Source organism: Micromys minutus, assembly GCF_963924665.1.
Source record: "Micromys minutus genome assembly, chromosome: 2".
Lineage (NCBI taxonomy): Eukaryota > Metazoa > Chordata > Mammalia > Rodentia > Muridae > Micromys > Micromys minutus.
This window is the reverse complement of record NC_137971.1, coordinates 83,015,546-83,035,341: the sequence shown is the minus strand read 5'-3', so window position 1 is coordinate 83,035,341 and position 19,796 is coordinate 83,015,546. Positions and strand designations below refer to the sequence as shown.

Below are 19,796 nucleotides of genomic sequence, written 5' to 3'. Positions count from 1 at the left end.
CTTTCTTCAGAAGCAGCCAGTATTACCAATTTTTTGGTTCTTCCTCTAGAAATAATCTATAAGAACATGTATACATTAAGAAATTCCTTTCCAGAAAAGTGGTATCAATGTATTGCATTTTACTGGTTTAAGTAATACTTAGGAAGAGGCAGGAGAGATGGCTCAGCAGTTAAGAGTATTGGGTTGCTTTTCAGTGGACTTGAGTTTGATTCTCAGTACCCACGAGGCATCTTAAGACCATCTGTAACTCCAGATTCTGGCAATCCAGCACTCTATTCTGACCTCCATAAGGCACTGCATGCAAGCAGTCCACTGAATATGTATGTAATCAAAATACACACACATAAAAAACTTAAAAGATTATTAAATGTTTTAATTTCTTATTTTAATATTTCTTAAAATACTAATTTTTAATACATTTTGTTAGAATTTCATACATGAATACAGTCTGTTTTGATAATATTCACATAAGCTGCTTCTCCTTCTAACTGTTCCCAGTTATTTTATATATACATTATATATAATAATCAGTGGGTGTGAAACCATCCTCTGGAGTGTGGTCCTTATACTAGGATCCACACCATTAAAGAATATCACTTTTCCTCCCCCAGAAGCCAACAGCTGTCAGTAACTCCTCAGCCAGAGGTAGAGGCTTTTCCAGGCTTTAAGGCTGAGCGGCTTGATCTTTGCAGGTAACCACAGCTGTGAGTTCATAGTGCAGCAGTCCTGTCATGACACTGTTTATTGGTCTGGTCCTCCCACAACTCTGGCTTTTTAAGACTTGTTATCCCTTTTCTGACACCCTCACAATATGCCTAGCTCTCATGCTACTCTCTCCCCAGAACCTAACACTAAAGTAGTGGTCTCTACTGAAAATGCTAGTTAGTCCCTAATAGTCCAGACACAACAAAATAACAAAGCAAACCCTGAACCTTATGGGGAAGGGATATGATATTGATGTCATCTTGGTTTACTTAATCATGAATGCTACTTTATACCAATATATTCAATGCCAAGCCACTTTATTCTTTGTTTAAATACACAATATACCACCAGTGAAACATTCTAAGTTTTACCTGTTCCTCTGTAAAAGTGGACATTAGGGTTTTGCACTTGCTGCAGTGGATACAGCATTTTCACACATGTGGAAAGAACTGGGGGATACTTTTTAGAAATAGTTTCAAGATCAAGAGGTAATGAGCATTTACATTTTATAGACATTGCCAAATTATATTCCTTCATTAAGATTCTGCTCCTTTTGTATACTTTCTTAAAAAAGAACAAACCTTTGTTAGTTATTGGAAATCTGCTAGATAAAAGTGCATCTTGCTCTACCAGTTAGAGCAGTTTGAAACACTGCTTCATGTCACTGTGGGTATATAAAGTCAGTAAGTATCTTTGTATAAGAGGAGTATAAATGAAAGAAGGAATATTCTGATACTTCAGTTTCTTTTCATCAAAACTAATCACTATGGGACTGATGAGATGGCTCAGAGGTGAAGACTACTGGCTGTTCTTCCCGAGTTCCTGAGTTCAATTCCCAGTATCCACATGGTGGCTTATAGCCATTTATACAGGAGGCTGATGTCCTCTTCTGGCATGCAGATATACATGCAGACAGAATATTCATAAAGAAGATATATAGCTAAGAAAAATGATTAAAAAACAAAACAGACAACCACAAAACAAACACACACACAAAACAACAGTAACAAAACCCGAATCATTATAAGTTATTAAATAGCCTTGCTACTCAGGGGCACAGGCCCTCTATCAGCTTGTGGTAGACATGGGTCGGTTCAGAGAGAGGCTCCATGATCACTTAGCAGCTTTCAGGAGCATGGGCCAGTTGAATTAGAATCAGCATTTTAACAGGCATTGGGTGATTTCTGTTTGAGAAGTACCTGTGGCTCCCAAGGAGCACATATGAATGATATATCTAAAGAAGGGTAGGCGTGGAGGGGTATCGTCAACTTGGTTGTTAATTGGACTGGTAAAGACATTTGAGGTATGTGGCTTTACCACATTTAGAGGGTTTGTTTTGCTTTGTTATTTTGTTGTGTCTGGACTATTAGGGACTAACTAGCATTTTCAGTAGAGACCACTACTTTAGTGTTAGGTTCTGGGGAGAGAGTAGCATGAGAGCTAGGCATATTGTGAGGGTGTCAGTATTTGAGTCAAGAATTTAAGGGGCAGTGATAAATCAGAATGCATTTTCAGAACAGGAACACAGTCAGTATCCTTGTCGAAGGTCCCTAGGCCTTTTCTATAAAAGGCTAGATAAAATATTTTAGGCTTTGGGACTATATAACTCATTGGGATTGTGTAACTCTTATAGTGAAATGTAGGTTGAAATTCTAGGATATTTATGGTTATTACAATAAAATGTTATATGGAAAAGCAGGGAAAAGGAGAGATTTGGCCTTAGGGTGGTGCTTTGTTGCTTTGTCTAGTGCCTTTGGAGAATTGGGAATGAGCTAGAGTGTTGTGGGTAGGTGAACACCTTAACAGTTGATATACTAAGTAACAGAGTTAGGTTTCAGGTATAGGGCTTCTTATGAGTTGAGGCTTTGTAAAGCCATGCTTGTCTTTCTTGTTAGCATAGTGCCTAAGCCTTCAGACTGAAGTTCTTGAGTTCTTTGGCTACACAGGTTATATGCTTGTAGCTAGTATGTTTTAAATACTGTTTTTTTTAAAGGAGGTATAGACCAGTGGTTCTCAGACTTTAATACAGTTCCTCATGTTGTGGTGACCCCCAACCATAAAATTATTTTTGTTGTTACTTTGTAACTGTAATTTTGCTACTGTTATGAATTATAATGTAAATATGTGCTATACAGGATATTTGATCTGCAACACTTTTGAAAGGACCGTTTGACCTTCGCTTACATTAGAATCCAGTTAAACGTGGAGGGCTTCATGAAGTACTACCTAGAAGTGATGATTCAGCTTAGGAATGATAAAGGAGATGCTGTGTAAAACCTGGTTCAAGTCTAAGCAGTACAAGTACAGCTTTATCAGTGAATAATCATAAGGCAAGTGAGCTCATGTAGTCACCTTGTGCCAAGGAAATGGGAAGAATTAGATCCCCATAAATCCTATATTGTACCCCTTCCTTCTTCCTGAGGTGAGGGGTAGGGGTGTGTGTGTGTGTGTGTGTGTGTGTGTGTGTGTGTGTGTGTGTGTGTGTGTGCACACGCGCAGGGATTGTATGAAGAGAATCCCACAGACTATTTTTCTTCATCTGTATTCTTCGGCTAATATTTGAGAGTTCTTTTCAACTGTATTGCTATATAAAATATGTTGCTTTAATTACATTTTACTACCAATGGGTATTTGAGATTTTTAAAAGATAATATTGTTTAGTGCCCATGTGTGCTTTAAAAATGTTCCTAAATACTGCTGGGAAACTTTCAAAAGGTATTATACTCATTTTTTACTCTGTTAGTACTATAATTGTTCATTTCCATTTCTATGTTTCAAAGTTTCAGACTAAACTGGGTAAAGGGGCTACATGTATGGCCAGGGTGGTGGTGGTGGTGGCGCATGCCTTTAAACCCAGAATTCTAGAGGCATAAGCAGTTGGATTTCTGAGTTTGACCAGCCTGATCTACAGAGAGAGTTCCAGGACAACCAGCGATACACACAGAAACCCTGTTTTGAAAATAAAAGGGTTTTTTATTTTCAAATAAAGTATATTGTATCTACTAGAGTAGTTAAATATAATATATTGTATCTACTAGAGTAGTTAGTCTGAGAGTAGCACCAGAGCCCTTAAGAGTGTTTGGGGGCTCGTTAATTACTGTCAGCCAGTGAGTAGTTATGGTTTATTTTTTTGAACCTTCATATACTTGATATAAGCCTGTTTTTGCTAAAATTGTTAATTTCCTAAACAATTATTTGTATATCATTAAGAAGATAACTTTGTCTTTTAAATAATCCCATTACCGAGGCTTAACAATTACACTATAAAATTAATGATTCTTTGAAAAATTTCTTGTATATTAGTTCAAATATATCTGTTATGAGTGCTGGATTTTGCCTGTATCACCAAATGGCTTACTTTTCTTGAATTTTTAAATATATTTTCAGTTATTTTGCCAGTAATTTCTATTCATTGAATTTTGTGGACTTTGACAAACAGAATCCTGCTGTCCATGCTGGTTGCCATGAATGAGCTATGACAGTTATACAAACTGTGGCTTGTGTTTTTCTACAGCATCAGAAATATATTGAATGTGAAGTTTGTAAGTCATTTAAATTTTATCAGCTTATCTAAACCAATATTTTTGGTTTCACTTGAAATTATGACTCTTACAGTCATTAAATTATTTGCTAACGAGCTAAGAAGATAGCCTTGTGGCAATTTTTGGTAGTTAAAAGTCATTATGTTTAATCTTTACACACCAAGAAAAGTTTGACTATTTCAATGTTATGTTTTGTTTGACATATACTTTACGATCATTGTAAATAGTAAGATTTCAATGCATACTATCAAACCTTTAAAAAATCAAGTATTGACAAATATATTCATATATTTTTACGCTAAAATGCTTTTAATAATCTGTACACGTATCTCTGTTTTTTTTTAAAAATAAAGTTGTAAGGAAAAAAATATTTCCTAACAATGCAACACTAAAATCGCATATTATACTTCAAGTAATATTTAGATTATAGATTATAAAAAGTTGAATATAAGGGAGCTAAGCAATCATAGATTAAATGCAGGTGGCCAGTATTAGGCTTACAAACCAACTGATAGAAAGGTGGAAGGTCTGGGTGGTGTCAAAGTGGACAGTGTTAATTATAGGAGAATTGTACTGAACCGAGTACAAAAACAGGAGTTTGTTGCCTGATGATCTTGGCAGAGGCTAGAGGGAAACAGGGTTAGTTCTTGAGAAAGTGATGTTTAGTGCTCCATGTTGCAGTCTATGTGCCTTAGTTTTGCTTTGATTTATTTCTGTCCTACGTTTGCTGACCATATATTTACATATATTTTTTATTGCCTTGTTCTAGTGTGTGTTGATATGTTTAATGTACCAAGTGACTCCTGATATGTAGTGGTGGTTGTTTATTTGTATAAATAAGGTACTGGGTTATTCACTTTTACAATGGTATCTAAATGGAGAAGCTTGGGACAAGGTTCAGTCAAGAAGCTGTGGCTGTACAGTTTGTTCATAGCCATAGTTTGCTGATTTTCAAAATCATTTAAGTCCAGTTCATTTTCAAAATTCAGTGACCTGCATGGGGCTTCCTTGATTACATGTAAAAATGTGAATTGAACAAGACCTCATAGCTTCTTGTTTCCTGATCTGTTTCCTCTACTGACCTGTTTTCTTTTTTACTAGTGTTCCAGTGCATGAATTTATCTGGTAAGGTCTTTAAGTAGGTCATGTTTGGTAGAATAGGAAATAAATCTACTGATGTTAGTTATTTGCTTGCTTCTTGACCAAGTATGATATATTTTATTAAATTTGATTATGACAATTAATTATGATTAATTAAATCTAGCTGGTGATTTTCCAAGTCTAGTTCTAAGTTTGACAATAGGTTTCTTTGTATTTTCCTCCCTGTGGTTGGCTCTGTTTGAAAATGTCTCTCAGAGATATCTTTGGAAAGTGAAATTGACTGAACCAGTTAACAGATTTTTACACTGCTGCGTTGGGCCTGTCAGCTTTGTATGTGGAACGATCTGAAGTCTTGAAGGATTTTTCACATAGTATTCACTTTATTTCACTTCCATCTCTTCACAGAGCAGGTTGTCATCTATTACATACACTCAGTAAATGGCAGGACCCCCTTTGAAAAAGGATATGATTTTGCCTCTGTAGTTGAATTGTACAACTTGGGATGGGGTGGGATCTTTATGGTAATCCACTCCAGTCAGCCTTTACGATTTCTTCGAACTTACCTTCTGGTGCTGTGCGCTCACAGATTTCTGTGATTGATGTGTTTTATCTCACTGAAAAGTATGTAGAAATTTTGTTAAATTTTTTGTTACTGTGGAGTTTAGTTAAAAGACACTGGCTTTTGCCCATGCATGTGTGCTGGGAAATAGTATCTGAAGGTATTACTCAGTTCAGGACCCCAGCCCATGAGAGTGCCACCCATATTGAAGGCGGTTCTTCCTTTCCTGTTTTAAGCTCTCTGGAAATATCCTGCAGTCTCACTTGGAGGAGTGTCTCATTAATGCCTGTTTTTTTTTTTTTTTTTTTTTGTTTTGTTTTGTTTTGTTTTTAATCTAATCAAGTTGAAAATTGAAATTAACCATTAGAACATTGTATTGGAAGCTTTAATTTAAAATTTTTGTTTCATCATGTTTTGTTTCATTATAGGGTATGGGGATGTCTATTTCTTGGCATTAAAAATGTGGTTTTTTATTAAAGTGATAAATTTTTGTGCTTTTATTCTTAGACTTAAAAATGAAGAGGACCTTAATTTTAATTACTTATGTTTCCAAAACTTTTAGCCTGATTACCCTTCCATTAATAATAGGATATTTGTTAAGTGAATGCAGTTAATGGTAGTTTATTTTGTATGTCAGTTGCTATTCTAGCCATTCTCTAATTCATCATGTGGTCACTTTAGGTTTTGTTTGCCTGTAAAACCTGCAGGCTTTACACACAAAATAGATTCTGAATAGCTTTAACTTAAGTGGCAGAATCTGGATTTGAATTTTTAGTTAAAGATATATCTTTAGTAGCTCTGTGGTATGTGTCTTTTAATGAGAATTTAAATGAATATTCTTTTTTAAAAACAACTGTGGGAAAATACTTTTGGCAAGTAGCCTGCGTGAATTCCTTGAAAGCAGTGGTAATATTTGGTATTCAGCACTTTGTTTGACTTTTAACTTCTTTTTGCCAAACTTTTGAGTCAGAGAATAATGTCACTTGGAGAAACTTCTAGTTGCTAAGAGCTTTCCCCTTTCCTGGAGGGAATGATAATTTTTTGCTGTTCTTAGGGGTGCAATACCATCCCATCGACAATAGGAACTTGCTAAAGTCATTCACGTAATTCTTTGTAAGTTATTTCTTGATTTTCTACCTTTATCTGGCTTGCTGATTTCCAAACATGGTATATTGGGTTTTTTTTTTTTTTGTAGTACTTATTTTGTAGATGTAATATTTTAAAACTTTTAATGAATTTGTTTTGATAACTTTATACATGTGTATCCCTTGTGTCCTCTCTGTAATCCTTACCTCCTTTCTAATCCCGTTATTTCTCTACTATAATTTCTCCCCCTTCTCTCTCTCTCTGTGTCTCTCTCTCTGTGTTTCTCTCTGTGTGTCTCTCTCTGTGTGTCTTTCTCTCTGTATCTCTCTGTCTATCTCTGTGTCTGTCTCTCTCTCAGATCCATAGAGTTTAACTGGGATTATCTGTGACCTTGAATTTGGGACTATTCATCAGCACTTGGTGGGTACACAACTTGAAGACAGTACTGCTCCTTCCCCTGGCTCCACTAGTACCCAGTAATTCGGCAGGGAGGAGAGAGAGATAAACTGTGAATAGGCTGTCTTGTTTTGACCTATGACAGATAGCTATAGCAGTTGTGACATGATGATTACATTGGCTATTCTATGCCCAGAAGACAACATTTCAGCAAGCCTCTTTTCCTGTCTTGCAGTTTTTACTTTATTTTTGTCCCTTTTCCTTGAAGTTTTCTGAGACTTAGAAGGGGTATAAATGTCCTGTTGAGGGTTACACACTTAACCCACACTTAACTCTTAGCATATTGAGCAGTTATTGATCACTGTATTCACTACTGTATATTGCAAAGAGAAGTTTCTCTCATTCTTAGAATACCATTTATCTGAGCATAAATGTAGATATTTGGAAAACAGCTTGGTGCTATGGTAATTTACCTGAACAACAATAGTAAGTTTCCTCTTTAGTAGCTAAGATGTCTGTAGCCATGGGGTTTTAGATCAAATTACAGTTTCAAATATGAATTCTCTGTTTTGGAGTAGGTCTAAATACAGTAAAATAAAAAGCAGTTGGTTACTCCCATAACAGTTATGCACCATTGCATGGGTGAACGTGTCTTGCCTGGTGGGTTGGTATTGCACATTTTAGGATTCATGGCTGAATATCCTCCAGCAGACTGCATAGTACCTTCAGGCACAATGAAAGCTTACTAGTAGGGAAGAAGCTTCCAACTTGGTTCTAGTATGCCTTGTAACCAGTGTATGTGGTATCTTCAGCAACAAGGCCTTATTAAAGTAGTTCTGGTGGGCAATCTACAAGAGTGGTAAGAGCCTTGTATCCTTGACCCTAAAGCTTAGTTTATTTCAGCACCTATCTGGATATAGATACCCTTCTCAAACACATACAAATATTGGAGCAGTGTTTATACAGGAAATCAGACTGGCAGGAGTAAGATTTGGCTGTTCTGTATGCATGCTTTCTGAGAACCTTGATGACTTCATTTTCTAATCCAGCTTCTTAATCCTGAGTTTGGTGTTTTCTCTTGGGTTTCAGTTAAGGAGATGATAAATGGTCTCTGTCTCTGCCATAGTCTCTGTTTATTCATTCTCATCTGTCCTTCTAGAAGTTATTCTGTTTTATCCCAACCCCCTTTTGCTTATCTATAGTTCTTTGTTTATATATTTTAAAAAATGCGTTTAATTGAAATACAATGGCATCCCCTTCCTCCTCTATTTCCTCCCTCTAAGCATTCCTGACTATCCTCTCTCCAACTCCTCCCACACTCCCCACAACTCTAAAGTTGATAGCCTTTTTCCTTTGGTTGTATTTGTTACATCCATATATGTATATATGTGTATGCAAAAATAGATGGAACCCGTTGAATCCATTTTTACTGCTTTTATATGTATGGCTTCAAGGCTGACCAGTCTGCAATAAGGGACCCATAAGGGAGAGGATAATTCTTCCAGCATTTTGGAGTTGCCTGTAGTTCTTTGTGTGAGGGTGAGATGTTGCTAAATTTCCCTCTCCCACTTTAACTTGCCCATTGATAAGTCCTATTGTTTCAATCAGCCATTTCCAGTTTAGACTGTTTTATGGCTGACTTCCTGATATCCTGGCTTTTAAATCTTTCATTCCTTTTAAGTGATATTACCTGATGCTGGAGCTGTGATGTAGATGTAAATGTTGGGGCTGGGCTCCCCATGATTTGTTGGTCTCTGCCTTGTGTACAGTTGTTTACTGTGATGCTCTCCATTTGCTGTAAGAGAAGCCTTTTTGAGGAGTGGTTGCCATATTTGTGTAGGGAAGATGACTCATACTTCCAGAACACAAGTTAGGAGAACCTGAGACATAAAGTACATACATCTGTTAGACTTTTCAGCTTAAATGAGACTAGAGTACTATTGAAGCTTTTTTTCTTTTCTGATTGTCCGCCGTGCACTCAGGCATGTGTTAATATTGCATTCTATGCATATGGATTTCTAAATAGCATAGAGCTTGGATTTCAATACAGTATCATCTCGTATAGTAACACACTTCATAGATCTTCTTATAATCACCCCATTCACACATACCCCATTTTCCCGTGTAGTTCTTATAACTTCTTTTTCCTTACTGTCATGAATGTGTAGAAGAAAGGATTTGATGTCCCCTCCTCCTGTTTCAGTGGTTGATGACTGGTGACGTGATACCCAGCAGTGTGAGTCAGCTGACATTCATCCAGTACTATAAATTTCTTTGGGAACAGAGAACCCTCATTCACTTGTATTTAAGGTTTAACAGAGGTTTAATCAATATTTGAGTTCTTACTGTAAGGAAGTTTTAGAGATCTTTTTAATATAACTGTACTAAAGAAACTTGGGGCCAGAAAAGGTGAGTGACTTGTCTGAGATAATCCAGGAAAGAACAAGCTCTTGAAGGAGCTGCAGTCCTTTCTTGCTTCCACTTTAGTATAATGAACTAAAGGTTAGATTCTTCTGTTGTCAAATTTAATTTTGATTTTTGTCAGTCTTTTAAGATATTTATGTGAAAACTGGGAGGTTTTTAGTAAGATTGAACATACATTTATAAACTAATATTGTCATGTTTCTCTCATAGTCAAAATGGTTTCAATCCCAGAATACTATGAAGGCAAGAATATCCTCCTCACAGGAGCCACTGGTTTCTTAGGGAAGGTACTTCTGGAAAAGTTGCTGAGATCTTGTCCCAAGGTGAATTCGGTCTATGTTTTGGTGAGGCAAAAGGCTGGACAGACACCCCAAGAACGCGTGGAAGAAATCCTCAGTGGCAAGGTAAGTATGGGAGTTGATCATTTGAAAGGGGAAAAATACATGCTTGTGTGTGAATTTTGTGAAGCTTTATTAGCTTAGAATATTGCTTCAGTATTCAAAAATAAATCTGGGGAAATTGTTAAGTTCCTGCAGTATGACAGTGAACTAGGGTCAGGAAAAGAAAAAAGCTTTCTTTTATGATAGACTTAAATTTTCTAATAAGGTTTAAACTACTCTTTGTTTTGTTATTTTTGAGATAGGATTTCACTGTGTAGCCTTGACTGTCCTGGAACTCACTCTGTAGTCCACCATGATTTTGAAAAAGAAATAGAGAACATAGATAGAATATATATGTATATTCATTCTACTGATGTATTATTGGGTGATCAACAGGATCCTTTACATTAGGACCCAGTTCTTTCTGACAAGTATTTCACACATCACCAAATGTTTCCTGAGGATCAAAATTATCTCAGGTTGAGGACCACTGAGTTATAGGAATGCCTTAAGGAAAAGAAACTTCACTGGATGAAGTAGTTGATGATGGGCTGTGGATGTAAATAAATAACTCAGAGGTAGAGAGTGTTTAACAAAAACATGTGAAGAGGCCTCAGTATTCTCTGAGCAAGTAAAATAGCTGATGGTGAAGTATGTTTTGGAACATTGAAAAGTTATCAATAAACTTAAAGTAGGAAGTAATGGGAGTACTAGTGGGTTTAAAGCCTGGAGATAATGCTGAAAAAGAGATAATGGCTGGTAAAGGGAAGATTAACCATTGAAGCAGCATGAACATGATCTACCCAGACTGAAGTAATAAAAAGAACTTGTGGCCCTTTCCTAGGTTCTTCTTTTCCTGCTTGCTACTTAAATATTGGTATTCTTGAGATACCTGCCATAAGCCTTGATCCAGTTCTATTAGATCCAGTGAAGTAGTTGTACAACACTCTGTTTTTGCAAATCGAATGGTTGTTGTTTAAGTTAGATTTGGAAGTAGTTTTGTAGAGTTTGGATTTGGGTTCTTCATTGCCGTTGGTATCTGGATGATCTCTTTCATTCTTGGGACTTTCATCCTTCAGTGAACTGTATGTGGTCATTATAATCTATATTGGTTCTCCCTCCCTTACCTCCGGACCCCAAAACCCCAAACTTTTATTAGACCTGTTTTCTGGTATGTAATGTAGGTGATGTGTTGCACCATTCCAGTGATTGACTTTGAATCTTCAGAATACTTTTAGTGTTTATAATCTAATGTATTTACTAACTTAATACTAAGATTGTATCTTGTAAGGTACTCTGTCAAGGGTTTGTCTACTGTGCAGAGTAGCTATCGTCCTTTCTCTCCCAGAGTCAGCATTTATCTATCCCCCACACAAAAGAGTTAGTAACTAAGTCTTGTTGCTATTACTTTCTAAAGTGTATGTTACTTTCTTAAATGTATGGTTAGGTTTGTTTTGTTTTGTTTTGTTTTGTTTTTCAACCTATGCAGTAGTACTGTTCTGCTTTGAAATTTTAGGGTCCTCTCTTTCTTACTTTTGTCCCTGTCACTCACCCATATGCCTATAAGTCCTGTTGATTCTTCAGGATTCTAGTTCAATGTTATTACCTCAAAGAACTACCTGAAACCCTTAACTCATGGAGATACCACATCCTTTCAAGACTGAGCATTGCACTCAGGTGTATAAATATACACACATGTAACTAAACATTAAAACTGTTTTAGAAGAGTCCGGCAATTAGTTGGGAATTTTGGAGTAGGAGCCTATTATTGTCCAGATGCCTGTTATTCCTTACACCTGTTCTGAAGCATAAGGAGGTCTGATTTAGCCAGAGCATGGACAGTTGGTGTTTGTATTGCTGACTACCATCTGTTTCCATGGAGCATTTGAACTAGCCGAGTCTTGACTCTGTGTATGTTAGGTGAGCAGTCTTCTGTGTCCCATGAAATGTAAAATATTAAAATAGCTGTCTTTGGTGGGGAAAGGGTTTAAAGTAGGCTTTATGAAATAGGATATAGGAAAGTGGAAAACACTACGAGAGAATAAGCACCTTCCTATTTGATAGCTTTTTGACAGGTTGAGAGATGAAAATCCAGATTTTAGAGAGAAAATTATAGCGATCAACAGTGAACTCACCCAACCTAAACTGGCTCTTAGTGAAGAAGATAAGGAGATCATTATAGATTCTACCAATGTCATATTCCACTGTGCAGCTACTGTAAGATTTAATGAAAATTTAAGGTAAGTACAGATACTAACATTTGAATTTTATGCTTTATAGATGTAATGTTAATTTTTTCATTGAAGTTGTTTTGAGAGTGATATGAAACTGTCATATGTTAATAGTGGCTTTTGATGAACAGAATTCTTTTTTGTTGTTACCATTTTGAAATGAAATGTAGAACAGCTAGTATATGGAAGATAGCTGGTATATGCCAGTTAGAATGTCATGACTTTATGAAGTAGGATATAGGCAAGCAGTGAACTAGAAGAAATAGAACGTACTTGAGTAAGAGGTAGGAATAGTTTACTCAGTGGCTGTTTTGGTCACCGTTTCATGAGGTATCAGAATACTTTATTCTTCTGCTCTGCATATTCCATGTATTCCAGAACTAATCAAAATCAGGTTCAAGTTTTGCACATTAAGAAATGGCTTGTATATTATAGTCACTTTGTTTATATTTGAAAAACTCTGCTTTGATAGCATTGTTAAGGGACAAGGTAATGTCAAAAATTAAGTTTAATTTAGAACCTAAGTTGAACTTAGGATACATCCTGCTTCTTGGGGGGAAAAGCAATTCAAGTGAAAAGTATTTTAAAAATAAGATGAAGGGCTGGGGAGATGGTTTGGCGGTGAAGAAGAGTACTGGCTGCTCTTCCAGAGGACCTGGGCTGATTTCTAGCACCCACATGATGTGACGGCTCACAGCCATCTGTAACTCATTCTAAGGGATTGACTGCTCTCCTCTGGCCCCTGTGGACACCAGCACGTATATGGTTCACAGACACATATGCAGGTACAACATACACATATGCATATTTGCATATAGAACTAGCATTTTATTTTAAATAGTATTTTCAAGACTATGGGTATAGTCTCTAACTTTTATTTTAATCAGGCTAACCTTAATCTACCTGTGCCTCCAAATGTTGGGATTACATACACAACTGTGCTTGTCTATTACTGGCTTTTAGTGAGTTCTTTATTTTTTTTTAGAATTCATTACTATAAAATGGCAAGTTTAGCATATTTTCCCCTCATAGTTCATGCATTCATATTTTCTCTATAATCAAAAGGAAGTGTTAGATAGCCACCTTAAACTTAGTGTGTTTTCAGGGCTGGTACACAATAGATGCTATAGTTCTGGTCTACCTAAAGAGGGAGATTAGGTGCTTTTAAAGGGAAGTTTTGTTAACAGAAAATATTAAAGCACATCAAAATAACCTTAACGTTTTTTGATGACTTTTTAAAAATATTTTTATGTACATTGATGTTTTGCTTGTATGTATGTCTTTTGAGGGTATTTGATATCCTGGAACTGGAGTTAGAGACATGAGCTGCCAAGCTGGTGCTGGGAGTTGAACCAAGGACCTCTGGAAGAGTAGCCAATGTTCTTAACCTCTAAGCCATTTTTCAGCCCCCAAAATAACCCTTACAGGAAGGATCACAGTATATTACTTTTGTGTTCTCCTTAGATTATTGTAATTTCTTACACTAGAGAGATCATATTAGAAAGCCTAGGTAAATTATTATTTTTCTCTTCTATGTCAAGACATGAATGTTTAGTGTCCTAGCCCTAGTCACCATATCATAATTATTTCTGTGAAGCAGATTTAATGCATGTTTATATTTAAATATTGATAGAACATTAGATTTGGGCCAGGTATTCAGAAATACTAGAAATAGCCTATATCAGCCATTTAGAGAAAAACCACTTTTAACAGTCACCATTTGCAAAGCCACAGATATCACATGGTGTAAAACTTTTACTACCAAGGGGATACAGGAGGAGGGGACTCAGCATAATCTGGTGCCTTGGAGAAGAACCAAGATAGGTTTGTATATGGACTCTTTCACAAAGCCCTGGGGTATGTGCTAACTTTGTTGATATAAAACTAAATGCAGGCAGTACTGGACAGCATATGTTGAGAGTTGGGGAGGCAAAGCTCATTGATTTTTAGAAACTGACTGGAATAAAAGGTGAGGAAGAGGGGAATAAATAGTTGCTTAAGTAGTTAGTCATGAGGTCTTATATTCTGTAGACGGGACACTATCAGTTGCATGGAGAGGAATATTAAGAGATGAGAGACCATCCTGAGGTCAACAACAGTCAGGAGAGAGAAGAATAAACAAGTGGCTTTGGGAAAATATATGAGAAAGAAGGAATGGAACAGTTCTAGGTGATGAGGCTCTAGGGGATGAGTATGGAAGTAGATCTTCCAAAAGGAATGAAAGTACCAATTAAGATATAGGGCAGTAGAGTCTTAAGTGTATTATTATCAGACTTTAAGAATGTCATTTGACTAGAAAATACTGGGAGGGCTTGTGGTGGATCCTGGTGCTTGTTTGGGCATTTTGTAATGATGACCTTTTCTAGTTCTGTCTCTGGCTAAGAGGCTCAGGCTGTGAGCTTTTTAGAAGTGCTTCTGCTGGGAAATCTGCCCTTTTCCACCTCTAAAAAGAAAACTATAATAACCAGAAGACATGTTTTAAAATGTAGGTTTCTTGATTGTACTTGACCCAACAGTTTTGGAGAAGCCCCCTCCTGTTTAGCAGAAACCTTGGCTGTACTGAAGAGCTGCACTTGCATTGTCCTTTTAGAGCCATTGCTTTACACATTACAATCACAGATGCCACTTCCAAGTTTAATTTTACCCCTAAACATCTTTAAATTTAATTGACCCCTAAACATCTGTCTCTATGGAGTTTATTTTCTAAAACTGACTTACTGATAAGAGCTCATTGAAGCAGTAGTTTGTGGGGAGTGAGAAGAGTGGGAAAGAGATGTGTCAGAATGGCCTGGTCCTCATTTCAGTCATTAAAATGTTACCTTCATTTTTAGTAACTCCCAAGTGTATCTTAAGCTTAGTATAAGCTATAAAGTTTACAAAAACATCAAATACATTTTGAATAGTTTGGGATATCTTTAGGAGACAAATAAGAAAGCTTACTGGCCATTGAAATGGAATATTTTTCGCTTATTAATTTTTTCTTTCTGAAGTGATTTTTATGTCCTACATTAGGGAAATGCCACACTAAACTAGCTTATTTGCTTTCTAGTAAGCCTGTCTTAAGATGCATTTACAATTTCATAAAACAAAACATAATTTTATTTCTGTTTACTTTCTGGTTTAGTATGTAAAGAACTCAGCCTGAAGTTAAGTAAAATAGAAATTAGGGTTTCCATTGAGTAAGGTTAACTAGCCTGGCGGACACTAAAGTAACTTGTGTTACTGTATTATGTATTACTGTATTACTGTATTATGTGTTACTGTATTACTGTATTATAGCTTCAGGCTTGGGCTCTCAGGTACAGAGCGAAAAGACTAAAGTCATAGGAGTGTGTCTTTTGAGTTATTCCTCATGTTCTGTGACCTAGAAACTCTGTCACCATTCTCAGGACAATGCAACAATATCCCTTGTGTCCTTTCTCCAAAACATTACTCTTCTTATCCTTGGTGTTTTGCAAATGAGAAAGAAAATAGTGCATTTTCCAGGGCTCTGGTGGATAGGTTCCTCTCTGTGAAAGGGCTCTTGTTGGCTTGCATTGAAGAGATTTTTTTTCCTTGTTGAGATTTGAAATCTTTTTAAGACCCCACCCTAGCTTCATTAGAAATGTTTTGTTTTGCTTTCTAATTTTTCTCAGTAGGATCTCAGGTGCAATTAAAAGAACAAATAAAGTCTAAAGTCATTTGCTTATTTATTTTTTGTTTATGAAGTACTCCTTGTTTCTGGTGACCCAGAACTTCTTGTCCTGTCCTCAGGAGCTTGTAATAAAATATTCTGTTTCTCAGTATACCTCTTCCTAAACAATAACCTTCTTGTTCCCATTATTTTCAGACAGATAGATATCAAAGTATTGCTATACAGTCAGGTAGACCGAATTGTTTGTGACATATTTCTTAAATACTGACAATATGAGCATTTTTGCAAAGTGCTCAAAGGCATTTTCACTTTTATAAATTTATTTCACACTTGGTGTGATGCTACATATTTATAATCCCAGCATTCGAGAAGTAGAGGTAGAAGAATTTAATTAAATTGAGGTCATCCTAAGCAACATAGGTAGTTCCAGGCCAGCTCTGGGCCACATAACCCTTGTCTTAAAATGACATCCCTCAAAGATATTTAAATCTATATTTGAACATAACTGTTACTGCTGTGAAATGACATCATGACCAGGACAGCTCTTAGGACAAAACTTAATTGAGGCTGGCTTGCAGGTTCAGTCCATTATCATCAAGGTGGGTGCATGGCAGTATCAAGGCAGGTATGGTGAAGGAGGAGCTGACAGTTTTACATATTGTTCTGAAGGCAAACAGAAGACTGACTGACTTCCAGGAAGCTAGGAGGAAGGTCTCAAAGGCCACACCTACTCCAACAAGGCTATATCTCCTAATAGTGCTCTGAGTAAATCATATACAAATCACAGTAACATTTTAATATAATCTTGAATATTAATAACTTCACCTTTTAGATTTAGCATAGAAATCATTTACATTTCTTTCCCCCACCCCTCTCTTTTTTCCAAGACAGGGTTTCTCTGTGTAACCTTGGCTGTTCTGGAACTCATTCTATAGATGAGACTGGCCTTGAACTTAAAGAGATCTGCCTGCCTCTGCTTCCCCAGTGCTGGGACTTAAGGTGTCACTACCACTGCCTGACAATTTATATGTTTCTAATATTTTTCATAGTTATACTTTTAGTGACTATATGATTGATATTTTGTTATGTTGATACATAATGTGTAATTTTCACTTAGTATAAAATGTTTCTTGTTTGAAAAATTAGGCAGGATGAGTTTTTGCTCTGAAAATTAGGTTACTAGATTAATAAAGGCATTAGTTTCTGTAATTACTGGTACTTTCGTTTCTTTTAGATTAGTTGTATTAATTTGTTGTTATCACAAAATTACTCTGCCAGTTTTACCACTCAGTAATGTTGAGTATTCCAACCTGTCACACTACCTCTACCTTTATATATGTGTAGGTATGTGTATGTATGTGTGTGAAAGCCATAGGACAACTTAAGGATTACTTAGATACCATTCAGTGTTCTCTCTCTCTCTCTCTCTCTCTCTCTCTCTCTCTCTCTCTCTCTCTCTCTCTCTCTCTCTCTCTCTCTCTCTCTCTCTCGTAGAATATCTTAGACTCAGTCATTAAAGGCTATGCTAGGCTCACAGCTGAAGAGTACATGTGCAGTGGCTAAACTGAACTAATTAATATGTGTGTGACCTCACATAACTTTTCTTGTATTGAGAACACTTCAAAAATCAATGATTTTCAGTAGTCTTGTATTTTGTTATTAAGTCTAATAATAACTATGTTGTACAATAGATGTATTGATGGACCATTAAAAAATGCTAGGAATGATTGTATAGAAAAAAATACTCACAGGAGGAAATACAGAGACAAAGTGTGGAGCAGAGACTGAAGAAAAGGCCATCCAGAGACTGCCCTACCTGGGCATAAGCAGACACCAAACCCAGACACTATTAGAGATGCCAAGAAGTGCATGCTGACAGGAGCTGTCTCCTGAGATTCTCTGCCAGAGCCTGACAAATACAGAGGCATATGCTCACAGCCAACCGTTGGACTGAGAGTAGGGTCCCCATTGGAAGAGTTAGAGAAAGGACTAAAGGAGCTGAAGGGGTTTGTAACCCCATAGGAAGAACAATATCAACCAAACAGATCCCCCAGAGCTCCCAGGGACTAAACCACAATTCAAAGAGTAAACATGGAGAGACCCATGGCTCCAGTTGCATATGTAGCAGAGGATGACCTTGTCAAGCATCAGTGGGAGGAGAGGCCCTTGGTCCTGTGAAGGCTTGATGTCCCAGTGTAGGGGAATGCCAGGGCTCAGAGGTGGGAGGGAGTTGGTGGGTGCGAGAGGGAGCACCCTCATAGAAGCAGGGGGAAGGGGGACAGGAAATGGAGGTTTCCAGAGGGGGAACCAGGAAAGGGGATAACATTTGAAATGTAAATAAAGAAAAAAAATCCAATTAAAAAAAGAAAGAAAGAAAGAAAGAAAAAGAATTTTTTGCTATTTCTTTATCTTAATGCTCAGTGGCTGCCTGTGGGATGCTGAGAAGAATGACAAATACTAAGTGCAGGGTACAAGTTATTCTTTTCTTTTAGTCTTTGCTAATTCTGATAGTTGTTCCCATTTACAGATGAGGAAACTGAGGATTGAGTACTTGTGCAACTTAGCATTTTAAGTGAGACCACACCAGGATCTGAGCAGTCTGATTCCATAGCTTTATCCATAATCTTGTTTTACATTACAGAATATATGCTTTGTTTTTCAAACCCTTATTGGAGTTTATTTTATATTCAGAAAATTTACACATAATTGATATGATATTCTTCATACTAAGGTAAAACACACCAACTCAGAGCCAAAGGAGAAATTGCAAATTACCCAAATTCATGCTTTTTTTTCCCTCTGTGCTTCTTTAATACAGTTTAGATTTGGTTTGTAAATAATTAAAGAAAAAAAATAAGGTTTCTAAGTTTCATTGTCTCTTTCTCTTGCAGAGATGCTGTTCAGTTAAATGTGATTGCTACACGACAGCTTATTCTTCTTGCACAGCAAATGAAGAATCTGGAAGTGTTCATGCATGTCTCAACAGCATACGCCTACTGCAATCGAAAGCATATTGATGAAGTAGTTTATCCACCCCCTGTAGATCCCAAGAAGCTGATTGATTCTTTAGAGTATGTTTGAATTTATACACATTGCTTTTAATTCTAAGACTCTGGGTCCAAATATATACCCCTTACTCCCCCCAACCTCTGCTATAAACACACATGTGCATGTATGTATTTATCTCTGCATATCTTCTGCCATATTATACAGGGTTATGTCTGTTGGTGAGGTCAATATAGAGTTTTCCCTTGGGGTCAGCTAATGATTAGAGAAAGGCCTCTGAATAATTTACCCATGTATTAGAAGCTTTGTTTTTTAGGTAGTCAACTCGAGCTCCTGTGTATCAGAGACCAATGGCTGCTTAATCTGAGGTTCTACTTTACTAAAGAACCCCCTCCCCTGCAGTGGACAATACCTGTAGAGAAGCCTTTCGGGTTTTGAGAATAATAGGGGTTATAATCCTTCAGTTACCATCTTCCTAAGGACAGGGATCTCATCAGCAGTTGTTAATATGAACCACATTAGTATTTGGTAGATGCAGAGGATTATGTGAAATGTATACAACACAACTGTCACTTGCTTTTTAGTCTGTGCTTTTTTACCACGTAAAGCATAGGTTTTTTTTTTTTTTTTGGACTTCAACTATAGAGGCATTCCAACAGCTATTAAATCTTATACATAATTTGTTTGTTTTTAAACAGTATATCTGTGGTGTTTTTTTCTTAGTTTTTGCTT

The 19,796-nt window shown here is 36.7% G+C and overlaps 1 protein-coding gene across 1 annotated transcript in view; it reads left to right on the top strand.

Annotated features, from left to right (window-relative positions):
• FAR1 (fatty acyl-CoA reductase 1) overlaps positions 1-19,796 on the top strand; it is a 59,405-nt gene that overhangs the window by 15,845 nt on the left and 23,764 nt on the right. Inside the window, exons 3-5 of the mRNA XM_080911830.1 lie at positions 10,024-10,217; positions 12,258-12,433; positions 18,950-19,129. Of these exons, the coding sequence (XP_080767956.1) occupies positions 10,029-10,217; positions 12,258-12,433; positions 18,950-19,129 (545 nt within the window). The 5' untranslated portion in view covers positions 10,024-10,028. The remainder of the gene's footprint in view (positions 1-10,023; positions 10,218-12,257; positions 12,434-18,949; positions 19,130-19,796) is intronic.